At 40.6% G+C, this 22780-nt stretch overlaps 1 protein-coding gene across 4 annotated transcripts in view; it reads right to left on the bottom strand.

Moving 5' to 3' along the window:
- The window catches only part of ARID3B (AT-rich interaction domain 3B), a 148390-nt gene that overhangs the window by 86444 nt on the left and 39166 nt on the right, over positions 1-22780 (bottom strand). The window contains exons 5-9 of one of the 4 annotated variants that reach the window (XM_073579531.1): positions 17223-17406; positions 15769-16013; positions 12023-12160; positions 10565-10825; positions 10375-10461 (exon numbers count right to left, since the gene is read on the bottom strand). In XM_073579531.1, coding sequence (XP_073435632.1) covers positions 10375-10461; positions 10565-10825; positions 12023-12160; positions 15769-16013; positions 17223-17406 — 915 coding nt within the window. The remainder of the gene's footprint in view (positions 1-10374; positions 10462-10564; positions 10826-12022; positions 12161-15768; positions 16014-17222; positions 17407-22780) is intronic. The other 3 variants (XM_073579532.1, XM_073579533.1, XM_073579534.1) reach the window with 3 other exon arrangements.

Here is a 22780-nt window from a genome sequence, read left to right as displayed (position 1 = left end):
GTCTTTATCATTCTAAAATTGAAAATATGTTTAAAATTATATATTCTAATACATTCATGAGCTACAGGCTCTCTTACCCACCACTGCTGGCATTCTCCGTATTGTGGTGCATAGAGAGAAAACTAGTCGGGGAGCGTATAGATGCCAAAGCTTAATAATACCCCCACAGCTCATCTGATGGAATTTTCATATAATCCCGATCTAACATAATAGAGAGGTAAGGTAACAATACTTAAATCATGGTGCAGGTTTATTTTACTCATTAATATAGCGCCATTAATGTCCACAGCGGTTTATTGGCATCATATCATGATGCTACTTTATATTCAGTGCAGTATAAGTCTGCTAAGAGATTCTATTTTAGGGCATGTTCCTACATAGTATAAAATGACAGCATTTTTTTACGCTGCATTTAACCGTTCAAGCAAAGTGGATGCATTTTCATGAAAACACATGCCAACTATGAATTATGCTGCTGAACTGTGCGCTTTACGGTGTTTTCTCCCAAGGGACTTTTATGGGAAGCATGAAAATTAATGTATAGAAGCGCAATTCCGGTCGTGTGACCCTGCCTTTACACTCGTTGCATAAACATTTTGAAAGGTTTAGCGAGTACAACATTTCATGGGCGTGCTTCTTTTATACTATATGGTAGCTTCATAGTTTACATTTTACTTAGCAGTAAAAGAATCCTTTAGGTTGCAACTCCACTGTCCCTGGTGTGGTTGTATGTAAATTGGATCTCCAGCAGAAGGAAGAAAACCCATTTGATAAAAGCCGTTTCAGGGTCCTTGCTTCTCATAAGTAAGAAACTGGTTGCCTATATGAGATGCCTGTGACACAGCCTTGGGTGGGGAAAACGACTAGTCCTCATTGAAGATATCCAAGAAATAGTTTCCTCTAAGTGTCCCCACAGATGTATCAAAGTCATCACAGCCATGTACAGGCAGGTGTCAGGTTTGGTTAATATATTAGCTCTTCTCCAGAAGGAAGAAAACTAATTGCATACCTTTTTTCCCCATGGAACATTACCTGCAAGCCTCCATGTACCATATGGATCTTGGTGAGAGCCAGAACCCCAAAATTAGTAGTAAAAATGTCACATATTGTCTATAAAGTAAACCTGTTAGCAGGATTTTGCTACGTAAACTACAGACACTGTCAGGATGGCGCTGTTATACTGATTAAGATAATACCTGGGGTGATCAAATATGTCTTGTGGTTGCTTAACCCGCGAAGGTGGTTTACACGCTAATGACCAGCCAATTTTTACCATTCTGACCACTGTCACTCTCATGAAGTAATAACTCTGGAAGGCTCTAACGGATCTCGATGATTCGGAGATTTTTTTTTCATGACATTGTACTTCATGATGGTGGTAAAATTTATTTATTTGCTATGAGTTGTGTTTGTGAAAAAAATGGAAATTTGGTGAAAATTTTGCAATTTTCAAACTTTGAATTTTCATGCCCTTAAATCAAAGAGCTCTGTCACACAAAATAGTTAATAATTAACATTTCCCACATGTCTACTTTACATCAGCACAATTTAGTAACCAAAATTTTTTGTTAGGAAGTTTTTAGGGTTAAAAGTTGACCAGCGATTGTTTACTTTTCCAACAAAATTTACAAAAATGGACCTCTAAATTTGTTGTGTAATTACCCCTGAGCATGCAGATACCCCATATGTTAGGGAAATCTTACTGTTTGGGTGCACGGCAGAGCTCTGAAGGGAAGGAACGCCATTTAACTTTTTGAATGCAAAATTTGCTGTAACAATTGGTGGACATCATGTCACATTTGGCGAGCCTCTGATGTGCCTAAACAGTGAAAATCCCCCATAAGTGACACCATTTTGGAAACTAGACCCCTCAGGGAACTGATCTAGATGTGTGGTGACCACATTGAACCCTCAGGTGCTTCACAGAAGATTATGTTAAGCGGTGAAAAAAAAAATAAAAAAACTGAAAAAAAAAAGTCACATTTTTCCTGCATTTTCATAAGAGTAATAAGAGGAATTGCACAATATAATTTGTTGTGCAATTTATCGCGAGTATGCCGAAACTCAATATGAGTGAGAAAACTACTGTTGGCGCACGGCAGTGCTCGGAAAAGAAGCGCCATTTCAATTTCCTGGATTCATTAGCGGACATGTCCCGTTTGGAGAGCCCCTGATGTGCCTAAACAGTGACCTGCCTCCTATTTTACATACAGCATGTAATATTGTTGGCTTTAGGAAAAAAAAAAAAGTAACTTCAGCAAATTGGTGGCGCATGCGCAGTAGCATCTATTGGCAAGTGATAGATGATACTGTGCATGCGCAGCCATTTTTCTGAAGGTAATTTTTTTTTCAAAATCCAAAATTATTAAATGCTGTATGTAAAATAGGAGGCAGTTCAGTGAAGAATCAGTGACCTGTTATAAACCATTAAGGATGAATATCTAAGCAGGGCACCACATAAAGTCCCTCCCACTGTCGGCCGCGGAGCATGAAAATCTCCTTAACAGTAAACTGCAAATACAGATTAAACAACCACAAGACTGATTTCATCCACCAAGGTATCATTTTAATCAGAATATCAGCCTTGACCTGACACTATCTGTAGTTTACGTAGCAAAATCCTACTGACAGGTTTGCTTTAAGGGGTTTTCCAGGAAATATTGACAGCCAGTGTAATAGCATGCCAAATCCTAACACAGTGTAAGGTACACATCTATGACTTAGGGGCGTAGTATATGCCAGAAATGTATAAGGTTTTAGCCTCATGATGGACACCCCCCTTCCCCCAATTCTAAATGGATTTCTAAGAAAAAGATTTATTTTATGGATGTAAGTCCTAGAAAATCCTTTTTTTTTCTCTTTGGTTCCAAGATACACCCCGTTAAGATTTGGCTCAGTTTGCAGTTTTGAGTTGTCGTCAAATGCCTGAAGTTTGTATATATGTATGGGATGTGTGAGTGTAAATGTGATATGTAGTGGACAAATGAAGACACAAAGACTTTGATCTTTTTTCTCATTTAATAGTGACTTTACTGCAAAAAAAAAAAAAAAAAAAAAAAAAAAAAAAATCAATAAAAATTTCCTGAACAAATGTTAATCTTTGTACCAGCGGCAAATTTTTGCTCCCCTTATTCCCACCCTGCCCTTTCTTTCTGATATCCAGTGCGTGCCTGGAATTCAGACTTTACTTCTAAGGCTGCAAATAGTGATTAAAACATATACCCTCCCTTTCCCCGAGGTTCTTTGGTTCAACAATAAAAAATATACACAGGAAAAAAAAATACACAAGACCACACAAATATTACAAAAAAAAACCCATAATAAACCTTTTTAAAGCCAAAGTGATGTCTTTCAAGCTCTAGCACTTAAAAGGCTGAAATATTTAAAGCAATTTAAAAATAGAATAAAACTTTTACTGAGGTAATGATTTAGGTTTGCAAGTCAGGCCTACAGAATGAGAACTGTGTCCATGGAGCAAAACTTCCACCGGACACACTACACCCATTTTCCTTATCTTTAGGACTGTCAGTAGGTCTCACTGCAATTCTTCGGGATAAATTCAGTGTCTCATCTCCATGAGAGGTTATTTGGTATCTGAGGTATGTTTAGTAAAACATAAAAATAAAAAAGCACCAGCTGCTCAAAATGCCTCATATGTCATAGAAATCAACGCTATTCTTACAGTTTTTCCACTGCACCAAAATTGGATGATGCACAGTTTTCAGATATATTCACGTAGGTTTCAAACCAAATTGGGTAGCAATACTCAGAAAGAGACAAAATGGAAACTTCTGGTTGTGGTCAGTGAAATTTACATAACAAGCGCCTGGTGCTTCAAGTATTCTTATACATAAAAAAGGAAATAAAACAAAATCTACATTTCAGAAGAAAAATAAAACATTTCCAAAAAGGTAAAATATGCATAAGCCAGAAAGTAGATTTCTCTGTAGAACTACACAATGACTGCTGGTGTCTGTCACTACTTTACATTCCTAAAATTAGCAGCAGAAAAGTGAAACTTCTGTACCTGTTACAGAGCAACTAAAATGTCTCATCCTAAATTAACTGAAGTAACAGGAAAATATTCTTCTCTTCACCAAATGACAGCTAGTGTGCTGACACATGAGGTAGACACACCATGGATGACCGTGACAGTAAGGAAGGGAGAAAGGGCAGAACACCCATCGACAGGGATGCCTTCATGTAGTCTTTGGGACAAATGGTAATCAGTTCAAGTTACTTCACAGAGAGAAAGGCAGAATGTTTTTGGAAAAAGACCTAAGGGCTGATGAGAGATGATAGAAAGCAATAGGCACATTTTTGCCTCCCACAAAAAAAAAACCTTCAAAAACAAAGAGTTGCCACATGCATCACCTTGAGCCCGATTTCACATATCCACATCTTGAGATCCGAGTACTTCTTGCGATGCAGGGCCCAAGCTGCTGATCTCCTGACGCAAACTTGACAGCCTCAGACATATATGAAGTTCTGAAGTTCGCGTCAGGAGATGCACGTCCGGTCCATGCATGGTCATCCGCACTAGGACCTCAAAATGTGGATGTGTTAATCCAACTTTAGGATTAAATTATGAGGAATCTCTTAATAGGGCTAATAGTGGAAAATTTAGCCAACATACTCCTTCAGCTACCCTTTCCAAATCATGGACTACCCACCCCCCTCCCTTGGTATTTATTTTTATTAAATATCCATTAGGATAACAAAATGCAATAAAAGAAGAAAAAATGTTCACAAACATGATTGAAGATGCAACGTGCCTTGTCAGGCAACAAGATTGTCATAAAGATGGCATCTGTGAGAATGTGCTATCCAAACCCACCCTCACGCTTCCCCCCTACCCCCACAGTGCTTTCTGGGACCACTTGGGCATTGTATACATGCAGTGTATAGATCTGGCTTATCCAACATAACACTAACTTCAAACTAAACTGCCTGCTGATCTTACACAGAGGACCCATATTTTGGAAATCTAGCAAATATATCTTTCACATAAAAAAGCTAAAAGTTTTTTTTCTTTTTTTAATTTTTTTTTTTTTTTTTTTACATCTTCTAGCATATTAATTTATCTACATTGTTTGAACTCCTGCATTGAATATTTTGAAATCAAGTTAAAATCCAGAATAAATGTGAACTGTATTACTACACGTGATAAATAAAAAAAAAAAAAAAATGACATTTATAAATAAAACTGATAAAGGAAGAAGGATTCCTGAGTGAGAATTATCACCTAGTATGTGATTTGAAATTCAACTTAAACTTCAGTATAGTGTGCCCAGAGCTCCGCGGCAATTTATTCCAAGCAGAGCAGGTCACTCCGAAATTGAGAAACTGCTGATAAAACATCATTTCATTGCAATTTTGTAATATTTCATTGTAAAAGTCATCCTCTTAGACTCGATATGTAAGGTTCCAACTTTGAAATTAAAATAGTGGCCAAAATTGTGGAATCCTGTTGCATATAAAAAAAATAACCATTTTGAAGGTTTGATCATTAATTAACACCAGTTTCTCTTGTATTACTATAAAATTGTGTATTATTACAACTATGATGAAATTAGAAGAAAAATCACTATCAATGGGAATGGTGCCAAACAAGGTATGTTGAAACTTCTGAAGAATACGAATCAGTCAGTAAAAAACAGACCAGTAAGGACAGGTAAAAGCGCCCAACAGAGGGTGGTGAAATAGTAATTAAAAACGGTCTAAGGCTACATTGAGCTTTTGGAGAGTTTCTAATGTTTCAGATTTTCTGCCCCATTTCTACACTTATTATGTATATTGGGTTACTTGTATTTTTTCTTTGCGTTTGAGGTTTTTTTTACATGCGTTTTTATCTTTTTTTTGGAGTGTCATGTTTTACAAAAAGCTGCTTTGTTTTTTATACTTGCTGGTATTTGGCTTTGACAAAACTTTATGGATAGTCATGTGTGGATTACTTAAGTTTTCTATGCATTTTCAAACAAGAAAATCAATGTGTGTGGTTTTTTTTTTAATCTGTGGATTTTCCAAATCTAATAGGTCTATGGGAAAATTTTGCAGCTAAAACTTAGCTTACTCACAAGAGGCACTGACATGTTACAGATTTCAGTTTACGTTGAATTTTTTTTTTTTTTTTGCTGGAACCGTAAAGCCGCTGTGTTTTTGATACAGTGAAAATAAGCAGCGTCAAAAACTGACTGTGGGCACACAGGCTAATAGCACGTTCACAAACTGTTCTTGCAGTGTTCCTCTGCAGCCAAAACCTTCACTTTTGGCAGTAAAAACACTGCTTTTAAAAACGTCGCAAACACCTGTGTTTTTAGCGGCATTTTTTCAGTAGGATTATATGTGATTTGCCTATAGTACATGTTAATAAAGTTGAATTCACCAAAAATGCTGCAAAAAAAAAAAAAAAAAAGTAGCAACAATTTGTGTCATTAATAGAACTATAAAAGCCAAAAAACACATGAAATATTTGAGCTGAAACTAAAGGCTTCTGCACGTGATCTTTTGCAAGATGAAGCTTTTACATTTCATGCACGTTGCTGCTGGGTGTAAAAAGAGGTTTCGGGATAATGAACGGCCACAATAGACTGGAAACAACCCTAACCTTAAGCTCATTAAAAATCAGGGAGTAGACATATGACGTATATATCATATGTTGATAAGGCGGTCTTACCCCTGTGAACAGTCTTTTAAATGACAATCAGTGAAGGTTTCCCAGCTGGTGGTTGTTTACTGCCACTGGTTGGTATGTGTAAGTGGTCCCCTTAGATGTCCACTACTAGGACAACCCCGTCTTGATCAAAATGTTTGGCCCCCATAAAATGATAAAACCTATACATACTCGCCTCCCATGCCCGCGCAGTTCACATGGCATCAGCACTCGCTCTCCTGGGTCTCATGTGCGGCTGTTGCGACACGTGAACCCCAATACCCAATTAGCGCTGGTGTCACTGTCTCCTCCTTCAGATAAATTGAACATGAAGTTGGAAATCCGGGCTGCAGCAGCTCTCTGACTTCATGCTCAATTCAACAGCAGGCAGGGACAATGATGCCAGCGCTGATTGGGCACCGGCATCACAACAAGCGCACCGGAGCCCCGGAAGAGCAAGTGGCGACACCGCAGGAATGGCACAGGTGGCGAGTATAAGCATTATTATTTTATCTTGGCCAAACAACGGGTATGACTAGAAGTTGTCCAAGTAGTGTAGTTCTATGCGTTGCACTCTTTTCAATAACTGCTATACTACTATGAATTCTTTCAGAAAATGTGTTGCTTTATATTCAACATTTATCTTTCCATTTATATATAATTTTAATGGTGTTAAAAATATCTGGTGTTATGAGAGATCAAGCATTAAAAATGCATTTTCTGCCAAAAGGTTTCCACAGTTTTGGCCACCTGTGTATGTATCTGGGCAGACTTACATTTAGTGCCATTCGTAATCTAGTTTAGCACAAAGGAGGTATAAAAAAAAAAAAAAATCACCATTATTGATGGCGGTCCTAAAACGTCAGCTCCTGTTGCCACCGTCAATCTGATTGTATAGGTGATTATTTTTACTGATATAGTAACATGATGTAACTGAAGCTATATAGTGTCAAACCAACACCACATCACATCAGAAGATATCAGGCGTTAAAAACATGAGCACTATCAAAGACAGAGGTGAACTTAAAACTTGTTTCTGAACACAAGATTGAACTTCGCTAAAACCTAACACGTCTTAGCCAACTGTCCTGTAAAATCATTACTGTCTTAAGCACTTTATATCATTTCAGCACCAGGATCTCTGTCTAATGGTGCTGAATATGAAAGAAGAGGGGTACAACAAACATCCCCAGAGTTCCCCATGTACATGTGTGAATGCACAAGAAAAGGATTGCTGTCATGGATCAAAGAAGATCTTGATGCAGCGGTACGAAGTTTACCTCTCATGTTAACAAAACTTGGGAAAGGGACAGAGAATGATGCAGGTCTACTGCATATGTATGCTCCCAAAACACCGAACAGTAGGTCAGAGCTGACGCGCCAAGGCAGGCTGATCACCGGGTCTTCGCCTAGTATTCTTCCTGCCCATTGATGAATTTATGTAATGCCTTCAGAGAATGAGGTAAAAATCGGTTGTGAAACCTTTAGTTAAGGTGAGGTAAGCGGAGTTGAAGTCTTCCTGTAAGCTGAGGTAGGTACGGTTGTGTAACGCTTTCTCGCAGAGGAGGTAAGTAGTATCATCATGCTTATCTCCTCCTATTCAGAGGGACCAGCTGGTGGAGGGCTCAGCTCCTGGGGTTCCCCTGGAGGAAGTGGGGCTTTGAGACGCTTGGGAGGTATTGCTGCTGCCACTTCCCCCGCTTTGCCCAGTGTAGCCAGCAATTAAAGGAACAGGCTTCTGAGCATATAAGATGCCTACAAGAGAAAATATGTACACACACGATTTACAAGATATATGCAAAGGAGTGCATTGTACAAGATTTTTATTTTTTTAAATTCATTCACATCCTAAACTAAAGGCCATTTAAAGGGAACCTGTCATGTGAGAAAACACTATTAAACTCTTCACCTGGGGCCATTTTCCATTTGTTTTGTTTTTTTCCTTCCCTTCTTCTAAGAGCCATAGCTTTTTTATTCTTCCGTTAATATAGCCATGTGAGGGTTTGTGCTTTTGAATGACACAATTCATTTTACCACATAGTGTACTGGAAAAGGGGAAAAAAAAATTCCAAGTGCTGTTAGGGTCCCGTTACACATAGCGACGCTCCAGCGATCCCGACAACGATACGACCTGGTAAGGATCGCTGGTACGTCGTTACATGGTCGTTAGTAAGCTGTCAAACAGGCAGATCTACTCAACGACGCAGCAGTGATATGGTGATCTGTGTAACGACCTCGGTGATCGTTGGGACCTTGTCACACAGCAGCTATTCTGACGACTCAGACCTCGATAGGCGCGAGTTCTGAGTCGCCAACGAGGTTGCTCGCCGTTGTTACAGCATCAAACACAGCGATGCATGCTGGCCAGCGGGACACCAACGATCAAAAAATGGCCTAGGACATTTGAGCACAATCAGCGATATCCAGCGGGGGTGGGGGGGTGTGTCGCTGCTATGTGTCACGCATAGCAAGATCGCTGGCGAGGTCACTGTTGTGTCACAAAACCTGTGACGTTTCAGCGATCTCACTAACGATCTCGCTGTGTGTAACGGGGCCATTAAACTGCAAATAAAAAGTGCAATTCCACAATGTTTTTTTATTTACCATGTTCGCTGTATGGTAAAACTGACCAGGCAATATGATTATCCAGTTCAGTATGAGTATGCAGATGCCAAACATGGATAGGTTTGTTTTTTGTCTTGTTATTTTATTTAAGTGGTGAAAAAAATAATTCAGAAATTTGCATGAAAAAAAATGTTTTTGTTGCATTTGCCAAAGCCCTAGTGTTGTCATTTTTCTGGATTTAGGGCTGGGTGATAGATTATTTTTTGCAGCCTGAGTGGAGAGTTTCTTTTTTTAGTGCTACCATTCTGGAGTATACACAATATTTTGACAGTCTCTTATTGCATTTTATTGTAAAGTTACGGCATGCAAAAAAAAAACCCTTAATTCTGGAGTTTACTTTTTTTTCTCATTACGTCGTTTACGGATCAGATTAATTTATTTTATATTTTGATAGACCGGATATATCTGCAGGTTAATAGAGTTTTTTCACGTGACAGGTTCCCTTTAAAAAGGAGGGGGAAGTCTCATCACTAACCCTTTTTCTTACAGACGGTGGCCCAGTGCAAAGCTCATCACAATTAGTCTAGTTTCAGAAGCTCATGACAAACCATTGTTATCACTGGGACAAACTACAGGCAGCTGTACACGGCTGTAGGAGAAATGTAATATTATATGCTTGCCATTCAAATACATGCTCTGTGTTACTGCCTGTCCACGACGGCAGCCCCCCCATCCCTTCTAGGATATAACGTATGCTTACGGAAACATCTTAAGGGTGTACTCACACGACCGTTGCAAGGGTCAGACACGCTGTGTATGGAAAATCGCTCATGTGCACATGGATGGAAAAAAATAGTCTAGTGAATACATTTTAAGGTTGGCTTATGCCATTCTTGTTAGAAAGCAATGGAGCAATGCAAGCTGAAAGTCTAAAATATGATGATTTGTATGTTGTGTTTCTGAGCTGCTCTGCCATTTTTGGGAATTTTTTTAGGGCCAAAAATGTTTTGTTAAAATGCTATTTTAAATATTTAAAAAACATATTTAAGTGGGGGTGGGGAGGGGGTTGGCATCTGCACATATTGATACTATAAATTATTTACTGGGAATATTAGATGTGACCATGCCTAGATACGCTCCACAAAGTTCCAACTCACCTGTGTACATTGTGCCATTTATTTCAATGGACATGTTGATGCTGCCAGTGCCCAGGTTGAGTGAAGTGTCCTGCCGATCCTGTGCTGCTGGGAAATGACTGAACATTAATTCAACATTTCTCAAATTTAATAGCTTCGCAAGTACAGCTCCAATACCAGGCATTACAAGGGTGCAGAAAATGTCACTTACCCTTCCCATTGATCTTTAGTTTCATTGGTATCTGCCGGGCCATGTTCATTAAGTTGTGCTGAAGAGCTTGGTGCATGAGCCTCTGCTGCTCTTCTACTGAGGGCCGAGATGCCCGCTTCTCTGGAGGCTCACCAGACTCCAGCCTCTCCTTCAGTGGTTCCACTGAAGAGGTCCGCACTCCGGCTGTAGGAGTCTGCTGCATATTCACAGCCCCAGAGGCCATAGATATGCGGTTTGGCAACAAGCTTACAGGGCTATCACCTAGAATGGATAAATGTTACAGCAGTTAGATTTTGACTTGGGGATTTTAACCAAAGGCAATTAAAAGACAAGTCCATGACTTACAGACTTTCACTCCCTGACAGTGGAAGTAAAGCTAATGAATGGAGATGGGCAGCCCATCTACCTCGTGTACAATCCATTTGGATGTGACAGACCAGAAGTGAAGTAGTGGGGACAAGGAGGAGAGTACAATTATTGTTAAAGTATTTTTCAATTGGGCCTGAAGTTGGCTTAGAATCAGGGAGTGCAGAGGTTGCAGTTGCACCCAGATCCAGCAGTCAAGGGGACACAAAAAGCACCCATACGAGAAGGCCAATACTACTAGAAAAAAATAACAGTTGAGGGACCTGTAGGAGATTCATTGTAGGGAATTTGAATTCCCTCTAAACTGATTATTCATTGATTGCACCTAAGAAACATCACCTCTCAGCCACTCTCCTTACTGATGCAAATTGCAGTCATAACCCTTATAAAACCTCTATTGCTAAACCTTTGTTCCATTTGAAGCCCCCCTGCTGCCCACATACCAGCAATATAAACACTGGCTGGTGACCCTAATGCATCCAGAGCAATCTAGATGGCAATGGACTTCTGATTTACCCATGTGACCGATTACCCCAGCTCCAGTCTCTTCTATACAGGTGCTGAAAGCTTTCAGTGTTTGACTAGAAGAGGGCAGGAAATAGGTAGGAATGGGGCTAAAAATGCAACAAAAGTGTAAGAGAAGGTGATGAGCAAAAGTGCTTGGATGAAGTGTTATCCGAGCATGCACGTCTGCTATGAGTTTCTTGAGTTTGCTCGAAAAATATGTTCAAGACCCTGAGGTAGAAACTTTAAACTTTTTTACTCTGTTTCAATGTGAAAGGTATTTCTTATTCTACATATTCATGGAGGTCGCAAGTATCCATGTTTATGTTTTACAGGAGACCCCAATGAATCTGCTTATCCCTACTGATTTTACATTATACACCTCATAGGAGCCAAATATTAAAGGTAGTACAGTATATCAATATTCCACAAAATAGATATTTATATATAATATATAGAAACAAATGTACACACCATAGCTTAACATAACAATTATGTTTTAATACAAAGTATGTATTAAATAAAACTGGCTAAAATGCACATGAGCTAATCAGATACAGTAGGTTTAAAAATAAATAGGGAACTTGCTTGATAAGAATAAAGCATGATAAGGGTTCCCTAGAGCCATGTTCCAACTCATATCCAACTCATCCTTCATATTCTTTGCTATTAAGTAAGGCAACGAGAATTTGGTCATGCTGTTCTCCTGATCACCAGTAGGGGGAACTAAAGGAAAGGATAAAAAGCAATCATGTACTAAGCTCGAAAGCTGGAGTGTACAAAAAAACCTCACAAGCCAGATTGAGGGTTTAGGCTGGTTTCACATTTGCGTTTTTTTTCGCGGTAATTTAGCGCTAAATAGCGCATGCGTTTTTTTTCCCTATACTTTGCATGGGATGCGCTTATGTGCGCATACACATGCGTTTGTACGCGTTTTACCGCGCATGCGTTTTTTTGCGGTATGCGCTCGGGCGCACAAAATGCAACTTGTTGCATTTTTTGTGCGTCCGATTTGCCTCAAAAAAACGCATGCGCGCGCAATGCGTTTTTTTACAGCAAGACACCCAATATAAGTCTATGGGTGCGCATATGTGCGCATTGGCATGCTTATGTATGCGTTTTTTTGCACATGCGTTTTTTTTTTGTTAACCATGGAATTTAGGGGTTTGGGTTAGAGTTAGGGTTAGTTAAGGGGGTTTAGGGTTAGGGTTAGGGTTAAGTATGGTTTGGTTAAGGGTTAGGGTCAGGGTTAGGGTTAAGTATGGTTTGGTTAAGGGTTAGGGTTAGGGTCAGGGTTAAGTATGGTTTGGTTAAGGGTTAGGGTCAGGGTTAGGGTTAAGGTTAGTTAGGGTTTGGGTTAGGGTTAAGTATGGTTTGGTTAAGGGTTAGGGTCAGGGTTAGGGTTAAGTATGGTTTGGTTAAGGGTTAGGGTTAGGGTCAGGGTTAAGGTTAGTTAGGGTTTGGGTTAGGGTTAAGTATGGTTTGGTTAAGGGTTAGGGTCAGGGTTAGGGTTAAGTATGGTTTGGTTAAGGGTTAGGGTTAGTAAAGTCATGGTTTGGGTTAGTGTGAGGGGCCACCTAATGTTGGAAAAAACCGCAAACGCGGTAAAAACGCACTAAAAACGCATACAAACGCATAAAAACGCTGCGTTTTTTTCATGCATGCTCATAAAAATGCTTGAAAAAAACGCAGCAGTTGTATGCTTTTGTATGCGTTTTTCAATGCGTTTTTTTGCAGGAAAAACACGCTGCAAAAAAAAGCAAGTGTGAAACAGGCCTTAGACCTGTATTTCCAGAGTCTTGACGACAGGTATGGACTGGGGCTGAATTCAGCCCTGGCATTTGAGATTACACAGGCCCATGTTGTCCCCGGTCCCAAGAACCAGATGGGGATATATTACTTATATTACCCTGCATGGAGTAAAGGAAAATTTACTAAAAGACCAATGTTTGTAATGATACCAGAGACCCGCTGGGGTAAGAGTCAGTAACTTTGTGCTATGTCACAACTCTTAACAGTATGGGTGTCTTGAGAACACCGATTCTGCAACACAGCAGACAAGGCAGCCCACAACCAGACAGGCCCTTCTGGCATTTGCCAGAATTGCCAAATGGCCAGTCCGGCCCTGCTTGTTGATTACTTTTAAAATAGACCTGGAGTCCTCTGACATTTATCTCTGCATATTAAGAGAATGACTGGGAAATGGTTAATAGGAATCTGATTCATGCTGCCATACTTCAGTCCGAACTATGCGCAGAATGAATCAGACCATGGCTGCTCATTGTTTCAGAAAAAACACCAGCCAGGGACTATGGCCTTGACTTATCAAGATCAGCGTTGTTCACACAAGTCTAGCTGAGGGGGCATTATGGGAGTCAAGACGCCACGGAATAATTTCGAGGCGCAGGCCTTTTTACGAATCAGGTGCATCTTAAAAGTGGCATGCGGCTTTCCACAAAACTCTAGAGACCGAAGATTTGTGCCTTAAGGTATGCCACAGCTTGTCAGGACTTAGACGTGTGGGTCTTGCCGCACCTTGTCCCACCTGTAGCTGCACCCATTTTAGCGGAGCTAGCCGAAACTCGTGTTAAAATGCCAAAACATTTGGCTACCTTTAAGGTTTTACGCCAGATTTCTGATGTAGCAACTTTGATGAATTGGTGCCTTTATGTGATAGTAGGTCCCCAGCCGTTTATCCCTGCCTCAATACCCTGGGACAGACCGGTCTCTTCCTGTGCACACACATAGGGACAGACCTGTTAGTCGAGAGTGGGATGAAGCTTCGGGGGACCTGCTCATGGCTTAGCTACGTATATTTTCTCTGAAACTTCACAGCGTTTCAGAATAAAATATCGGCAACTGCAATAATGCAGCCAATGTCTGATTCATGCTGCTCGTGGTACAGTTAACAAATCAGCTGACAGGTTCCCCATAAAAAAAAAATCAACATCAAAATGCTTCAATCCTGATTTCGGATAGACAAAAATGTTAATATGTATATAGGCTAATCATCGTTTCTATCGCTAACCTAGAAGTCAAGGGGTATGATCCTCATTTTGGGATAATGTACTAGGTACTAGGTCAATTGCATTTCATTTCTCAATTTGTATAGCACAAATACAGCAAAAAAGTACAGAACTGTTTATTCTAAATGATACCCTATTGATCCTTACTATACCAACCTATGAGTCAATGGAGTAAAAATTGTGACGCAACCACAGACTAAACAAGATTATAATGTGGAAGATCAAAGGACACAAACTCACAGTTGACTACATTTATTGGGCATTTCGCTGTAGGGGTACGCTACTAAGGGGTTCCAACGAAGCAGCATCAAAGATGGAAAATCAGTGGCAGTTTACAGTATTAGCGTTGTGCTTGAGAGATAAGAAATCTTATATAATGCTGCAGAGAATATTCACAGAGCAACTGACAGGCACATGTCAATTTAAGCTGCAAATACTGCATTGCATATTATGGTGACTTAGTACTATTTTCAAAGCAATATCTCCAGTGGTATTTATACATGTGGATTTTGCCGCAAGAGGTTTGCAGTGTAAATGCCCCAATGTGAACATAACCCTAAAAAGCATGAAAGCTGTGATAATTTATGATACATCCGAGCTGTACACTAGTGTTTCTGACGCATTGTCATGATGGTTTGCAAATAATTCCTTTTTCACCATCACCACCGTTCGAACAACTCCATCTCAATCATTACATTTCCTCCATATACAATAATAACAGCTATACTCACATTCGGAGCCCGCACTGTTCCAGTGGTGTCAGCACTGGCTCTCCCGGGGATCACGTGGCATTATAATCACACGATCCCTGCAGCCGATCAGTGGCAGCTTCGCTCTCAACCACGTCGAACGTAACAGACATCCTGAGGAATCAGAGCTGCGGCTGCTCACTCACTTCCTCCGGATGACGGATTCTTCCAAAGGAGGAGAAAGTGAAGCGGCCGCAGATTAGACGTAAGGATTATGTCACGTGAGCCCAGGAGAGCCAATGCAGACACTGCTGCAACAGCCCTGGCACCGGACTGGACTATAGGTGCTATTTTATAAGGGGGAAACAGTGTGAGTAGTGGACAACCCTTTAAAGCTCTAGTTCGACATTTACAAAAGAAGTTATGTCATGCAAACCCCTTTAGTTGGGCAGTGCATTTTGTGTCAGGGTGTATAGTATCTATTGAGCATAAAATTAGATTTAACTTGGAAAGAAAGGGATAAATATAAGATGATATTGAACCTTTTTAACACACCATGCAAGAACGAACAAAAGAACAGAGGCAGGATTTGCTTAGTATATCTTACTGCAGCACTGACCTTTCTTCAGTGGAGTAACTGGTGACATGCGTGATGTTGGGTGCACACCAAGCATGGGCACAGGAAGTTTCGGTGCTCCCAAGAGAGCAGTGGGTCCTGCTGGAGTTGGGGAGTAGCTAAAAGAGGTAGTGCCATAGCTGGGACGTCTGCCTTCTCTTCGGTTCCCATCTATTGCAGCTTGCAACTCTGCTGGAGAGCTGAGAGATTTCTTCTCACACTCATAGAGATAAAGGTACTTCATGTATCTGCCAAAATAGAATGAATGCACCATGTGAACAACCACCCTCCTCTGCATCTCACTGTGCACATACTGGACATTACTTCTGATTTGGACATCTGGACAGGTACAGAAATAATTGACACTTGCTTCCTAAAAGTCGCAGTGATGTCCCGCTGAATACTTCGGCATTAATTGCCAGTGGCCGCACAGTTTTGCAAGGTCATTAATAAGAGCCATCTCCAATTAATTTTTAATGATAAAGCAAAAATCCACTGCGATTTCTAGAAGCGGCCTATTAGAAGTAGGACCCTCTCAATTTCAATAAGCGACCTATTAGAAAATAGCACCCTCTCCCAAAACCTCAAAACAGATGAGAGATAACCACGCTATTAAAGGGGTGGTCCGGTCTAAACTTATGAATCTTTCCCCAGCGCATGTACTGTATGCTAAGAGGATTTGCCGGTTTCTCAGCCGGTATATGCAATTTGCATGCTACCGGGCTCAGACTCGCTTGCATACAAGTGTATTGACTCAGGCCCAGCCCACTAGACGGCTTCTTCCCAGAACTATGCATATCGCATACAACACAGCCGTTTAAGTGCTACAGCAATTTGGAGCTAGAGCATGTCCACACTTCCCCCCCCAGGCATTTTTGAGTGGACGCTCAGAAAATGCTTCAAAACAATCTTCCTATACATTTTTTCCACAAATAACTTGCTGTGCATATATTTAGAAAATAGGACGACTAGCATTTTGCTAGTTTCTTTTTTTTTTTTAAATTGCTTGTTAAAAAAAAAAAATCCACTAAAGGACAGCTAAAAAAAAAATGCCCTTAAATAATTACAAAGTTTGTAGTGAAAACAAACAAAAATGAGAAAAAGAAAAACCTTCAAGATATATATTAAAAAAAAAAAAAAAAAAACAACAACACCACAGCATTTCCCCAGGTGATTCCAGCTTGAAACCTCAGTTTTTGCCTGCTTGTAAACAATGTGAATATAGTCATCTTCTGGCTGTAAACCTACGTAATACAGCTGGTACCTGCCTGATATTAAGCAGTCTCAACCTCCAGAGCTGGATTCATAGGTTCCTTAGAGACTCATAATAAAAATGAATGTGATCGGTCGTTAAGAGAAATATATTGATAACTTTTAATGGTAAAAAGCATGTAATGCATCCGACATGCACCCTAGTTTAGCTGTGATGACCCGCAGATGCACATCATGGCACTCACTGTGTACGCAGGGTGAAGGCCGCACTGGTAATGGAGGTTGGTAAGTTCAGTCCCTTTGTGATCTCTCTCCAGATTTTCTTATTGATGACTTCGACGAGTCCTCCTTTTTCAGTCACAAGCTTGTACAGCATATACAGGTCCAGCAACTGCTTGGCCATGATGGGGATACGACTGATAGGGGTGCCTGGCTCAATCAAAGGAGCAGAAAACAGCAGGTGTTAATAGTGTCCGAGGTGGAAAACGACTAAATACTTACCTGCTATAGGCTGAACACACAAGATACACCACGTGTCAGTGACATGGAAAGCAGCGTTTACTTTACATTTTATCCATAAAATGACAATACATATTTGACGATTATCCTTGCTGTATTATAAGGAAATGACTGGCGGCACAGGGGCACTGATTATTTCTTCCTATAAAACCTAGCCGGTCATCCAGAAGGGTCTATTGCTGTGTGCACAACGTTTTTCAGAATAAGAGGCATCTTCGATAATGCAACTTGCCGAGTCAGACACCCGATAGTGTTAGTGAATAGATGGCAGTCAGTGTCCCGGCTTTGTACATGAAAAGCAGATGCTAAACCCCCGAGTCTGTTCCGAGCATTTCCATCTTTAAATATGCATACTGACATCTGTCACAAAGATCACTCCAGCTTCATTTTATTACTATCTGTAACTATCACATTCTCCCGGTCCCCAGAAGTCCCTTGTGTAATGGACCTATGTGACCTGCCTCACACTAATCATGGGGAGTGTCCTATGACAGTCATCAATCATTGAGGTGGTAGCAAGTCATTCCTGCAGTAAAGATGGAAGGCTGGGGGAGGGATTGATGGACTCCCTTATGTCTGTTCTGTCCCTCATTATTTCCAGACCTGAGGCCTGTGGGGGAGGGGAGCCTGTGTGACAATCACAGCTGTGGGTTGGCGTCACTAGGAATATCTAGCCTGGTCCATTTAGACATGATCTAGGAAGCCGTGAAGACAGGATTTAATACATTACTCAACTTAGCTATAGGAAAAAAATAAAATGGACTGTGGGAGGATTGCATTAGCTGTCTTCCCTGCGAGAGCAATCAGACAAACATGTCTCCATTATGGGATTCCCTGTGATATCTTACAGGAATCACTTGTAATTACAATAGACTGATCTTTTCCTTCGAAAAGATAAAACGCCACAAGGTTAGAAGTGGCAGGAAAAGCAGACAACTTTCCAAATGTGAATAACACAGGGTGATCCAAACCGTGCTGTCTGACATGCTGTTACTGCAGGAAAGTGAGAAAGTGCGTGTCTCCGGGTGACGCTAACACACACACGTGACGTCTGGGAATGATACTACAGACCAACAACTACCATAGAAAGCAGGCAAACCAGAGCCTGTGCCAAAGGAGGGTCACCTTCAGCTCTGTACGTATTGAGATATACAGTGGGTACGGAAAGTATTCAGGCCCCTTTAAATTTTTCACTGTTTCATTGCAGCCATTTGGCAAATTAAGAAAAGTTCATTTTTTTTCCTTACTAATGTACACACTGCACCCCATCTTGACTGGAAAAAAAAAACAATTGTAGAAATTTTTGCAAATTTATTAAAAAAGAAAAACTAAATATCATATGGTCGTAAGTATTCAGACCCTTTGCTCTGACGCTCATATAAAAAAGAAAAAAAATAGAATGGCACTAAGAAACAGTCTACTTACTGGTGGAGTGGGTGGACTCTGAGTCAGCGACACTTTGCAGGGTGAAAGCACGGTAGAGAAGGTGCTTGCTTGAAGAAGTACACGTGAGGCAATCCAAAAAAAAAGAAAAAAAGCAGCACAGTTTACCATATCATAAAAAACCTAAGTCCTTTATTTTAGAAAAGTATACATGGACGAGGTTTGTGAGGGCAGGACAAGTGCAGGCATGCAGAAGAGAGACACGACTACGGCCGTTTTGCATTTAACAGATGGACCCGTGGAAGCGTGTTAAACGCGAAATGGCCGTAGTCCTATCTCTTGTCTGCATGCCTGCACTTGTCCTGCCCTCACAAACCTTGTCCATGTATACATCTCTACAATAAAGGACTTAGGTTTTTTATGATACGGTAAACGGAGTGTGCTGCTTTTTTTTAATTTTTTGGGGGATTACACTCATAAGTCACATGCTGTCCATTTCCTTGTGATCCTCCTTGAGATGGTTCTACTCCTTCATTGGTGTCCAGCTGTGTTTAATTAAACTGATAGGACTTGATTTCTAAAGGCACACACCTGTCTATATAAGACCTCACAGCGTATGTCAGACCAAATGAGAATCATGAGGTCAACGGAACTGGCCAAGGAGCTAAGAAACAGAATTGTGGCAAGGCACAGATCTGGCCAAGGTTACAGAAGAATGTCTGCAGTACTAAATGATCCTAAGAGCACAGTGGCCTCCATAATTCTTAAATGGAAGAAGTTTGGGACCACAAGAAGTCTTCCTAGACCTGGCCATCCAGCCAAACTGGGCAATCATGGGAGAAGAGTCTTGGTAAGAGAGGTAAAGAAGAACCCCAAGATCACTGTGGCTGAGCTCCACAGATGCAGTAGGGAGATGGGAGAAAGTTCCACAAAGTCAACTATCACTGCAGCCCTCCACCAGTCGGGCAGAGTGGCCCGACGAAAGCCTCTCCTCAGTGCAAGACATATGAAAGCCCACAGAGTTTGCTAAAAAAACACATGAAGGACTCCCAGACTATGAGAAATAAGATTCTCTGGTTTGATGAGACGAAGATAGAACTTTTTGGTGATAATTCTAAGCGGTTGTGTGGAGAAAACTTCTCATCACCTGCCCAATACAATCCCAACAGTGAAACATGGTTGTGGCAGCATCATGCTATGGGGGTGTTTTTCAGCAGGCGGGACAGGACAACCGATTGCAACTGAAGGAAACATGAATGCGGCCAAGTACAGAGATATCCGGGATGATAACCTCTTCCAGAGTGCTCTGGACCTCAGACTTGGTTGAAGGTTCACCTTCCAACAAGACAATAACCCTAAGCACACAGCTAAAATAACAAAGGAGTGGCTTCAGAACAACTCTGTGACCATTCTTGACTGGCCCTGCCAGAGCCCTGACCTAAACCCAAATGAGCATCTCTGGAGAGAACTGAAAACAGCTGTCCACCAACATTCACCAACCAACCTGACGGAACTGAAGAGGATCTGCAAGGAAGAATGGCAGAGGATCCCCAAATCCAGGTATGAAAAACTTGTTGCATCATTCCCAAGACGACTCATGGCTGTACTAGCTCAAAAGGGAGCTTCTACTCAATACTGAGCAAAGGGTCTGAATACTTGTGACCATGTAATATTTCAGTTTCTTTTTTTTAATAATTTTGCCAAAATTTCTACATCTGGTTTTTTTTCAGTCAAGATGGGGTGCAGAGTATACATTAATGAAAAAAAAAATGAACTTTTTTGAATTTACCAAATGGCTGCAATGAAAGAAAGTGAAAAATGTAAAGGGGTCTGAATACTTCCCGCACCCACTGTCGTTCTTTACCATCAGGTTTCTATTGCTCTGACAAGTAAAAGGAAGATGCCCAACAAACTGACTATAAATCAACAGCGGCTTAGGGTATGTTTACACATGGCGTTTTATCAGCGTTATTTTTTAGACAGAAACGATGCTGTGTTCTACAGTACCTGTTAAGGCCATGTTCACACATTCAGTATTTGGTCAGTATTTTACCTCAGTATTATTTGTAAGACAAAACCAGGAGTTTCACATACATATGTATATATGTATGTAGGTACTGTGTATATATCTCAAAGATTAGGTATATACAAGGTAAACAAAATTATACTATATGAATGACATATATTACAAGAGGAAACAAAATTAAAAAAGTTAGCTGTGTAAATAGATCCTCATTATAATTAATTATATTTTCTAATTGAAAAAAAGACTCCATCAAAACATACATTTCCTCGTCCAAAAACACTAATATGCTTAGGTGACATCTTAAACAAACAGAAACTGGAAAATGGTCGAGTGTCATGTAGAATATATGTCCTACAATAAAACGCAAAAGGGAAAAATAATTCTGCAGATCTTGTTCAAATGCCCTGAGTTCTGATCTGCTCTCATACAGACTTCCTCCATACTTGAAGGTTGGTCATATAATGATATAATACCTAGAGGATTAGTATATGTGGGGAACTTCACTAGCTACATCATTGCACTGACTCAGTGTTTTACAATATACTTTTTTCAATTTCCGGGAAGGAAATCAAAGCTTAGATGCGTATCACACCCAACAGGAGCTAATGGGTTCATTAATCACATCCAAATGACAGATTCCACCCCCTGTCTTTAACTCACCAAACCCTGCTGGCTTCATATGGCATCTCCCCTCCCCCAAGCACAAACAGCTTCCTCAATAAATGATAGTGACAGGTCCTTCAAGGCTTATCAGATTTCAAGATCTGTTCAGGAGGGAGGGGGAAGCAGTAGTAGCAGAGTGGGCAACCAACTAAAGGCGAGGTCAATAAACATATAAAAAGGATGAGTCCATTTTCAGAAACCTTTTCCAAATCAGACAGGCCCAACCATGTTACCACAGAATGTGACGAGAACATTTAAAAAAATTAAGTAAAATGTATCTCAACACTTACTAACAGAGGAGCCAATGAAACAGAAAATGACAGAGTGAATTCTGCGGTTTCATAACTTTTACAAAATTTGGGATACACTGTTTAAGCACCAGCCTGAACAATCAGCTCTTTACTTCGTATTATATATACTTTAAATGGGATATAGATCCTGAAAGCTGACGTTTTTGGAACCAAGAGTCAACCATTCCAAAAGTGCTAACGGTATACTGGTATTAGATCAAGCAACACATTACAGACAATGGCCTTAGTATCCACAACACCCACAGGCATATCACAAATAAAGTCATATAGAGCAAATACTGAAAGGGTTATCAAGTGACAGGTAGACAATAGCCAAAGTAATCTAGACCTAGTGTCTAAAAGGGGTTTATCTCTTTCAGTAAAATAAATGTCCCAGCCGCTGTTCTCTGCGCCTGGCACGGACTGCGGAGCTGCCATAACGTTGAGTGCGGCAACAAATCTGTGCGCTCAACGGCTCTAAAGGAGGTGGCGTGTCTACACAGGCAAAACCGCTCAGCTCACTGATTGCCTTCCGCACTGTCAACGTGACATCGCCTTTGCAGCCAATGCCAAACACCGGGAATCGAGGCAGTGACTCAGCGGTGGAAAGCTAGTACAGGGTTTGGGTCTTTATAACACCCTGCAGTCAGAGACATATTTCAGGCCCTTTAGCACTGGCAGATAATCCTTAAGATTCTAATGGAAACGACCCATTGTTCACAATAACTGCGCCATGTGAATGGGGGAGAGCCTAAAGGCTCTGTCCAAAAACGCTAGTCCATAAAAAAATTTATGCAAGTGAAAAAATTATCATTCATCTTTTGAAAATTGTATAATGTAAATGGAGGTCGTTCTCCAAATTGAAATCTTAAATAGGTACGGCTTTCAGTGTTTGGGTGACAGTGTGCCGAGACCATTGTTC

The sequence above is a fragment of the Dendrobates tinctorius genome, unplaced genomic scaffold (genome assembly GCF_039654945.1).
Source record: "Dendrobates tinctorius isolate UK_male_01 unplaced genomic scaffold, ASM3965494v1 ptg000062l, whole genome shotgun sequence".
Classification (NCBI taxonomy): Eukaryota; Metazoa; Chordata; class Amphibia; order Anura; family Dendrobatidae; genus Dendrobates; species Dendrobates tinctorius.
Note: the sequence above shows the minus strand (reverse complement) of the source record. Positions and strands in the feature narration are given on the sequence as shown.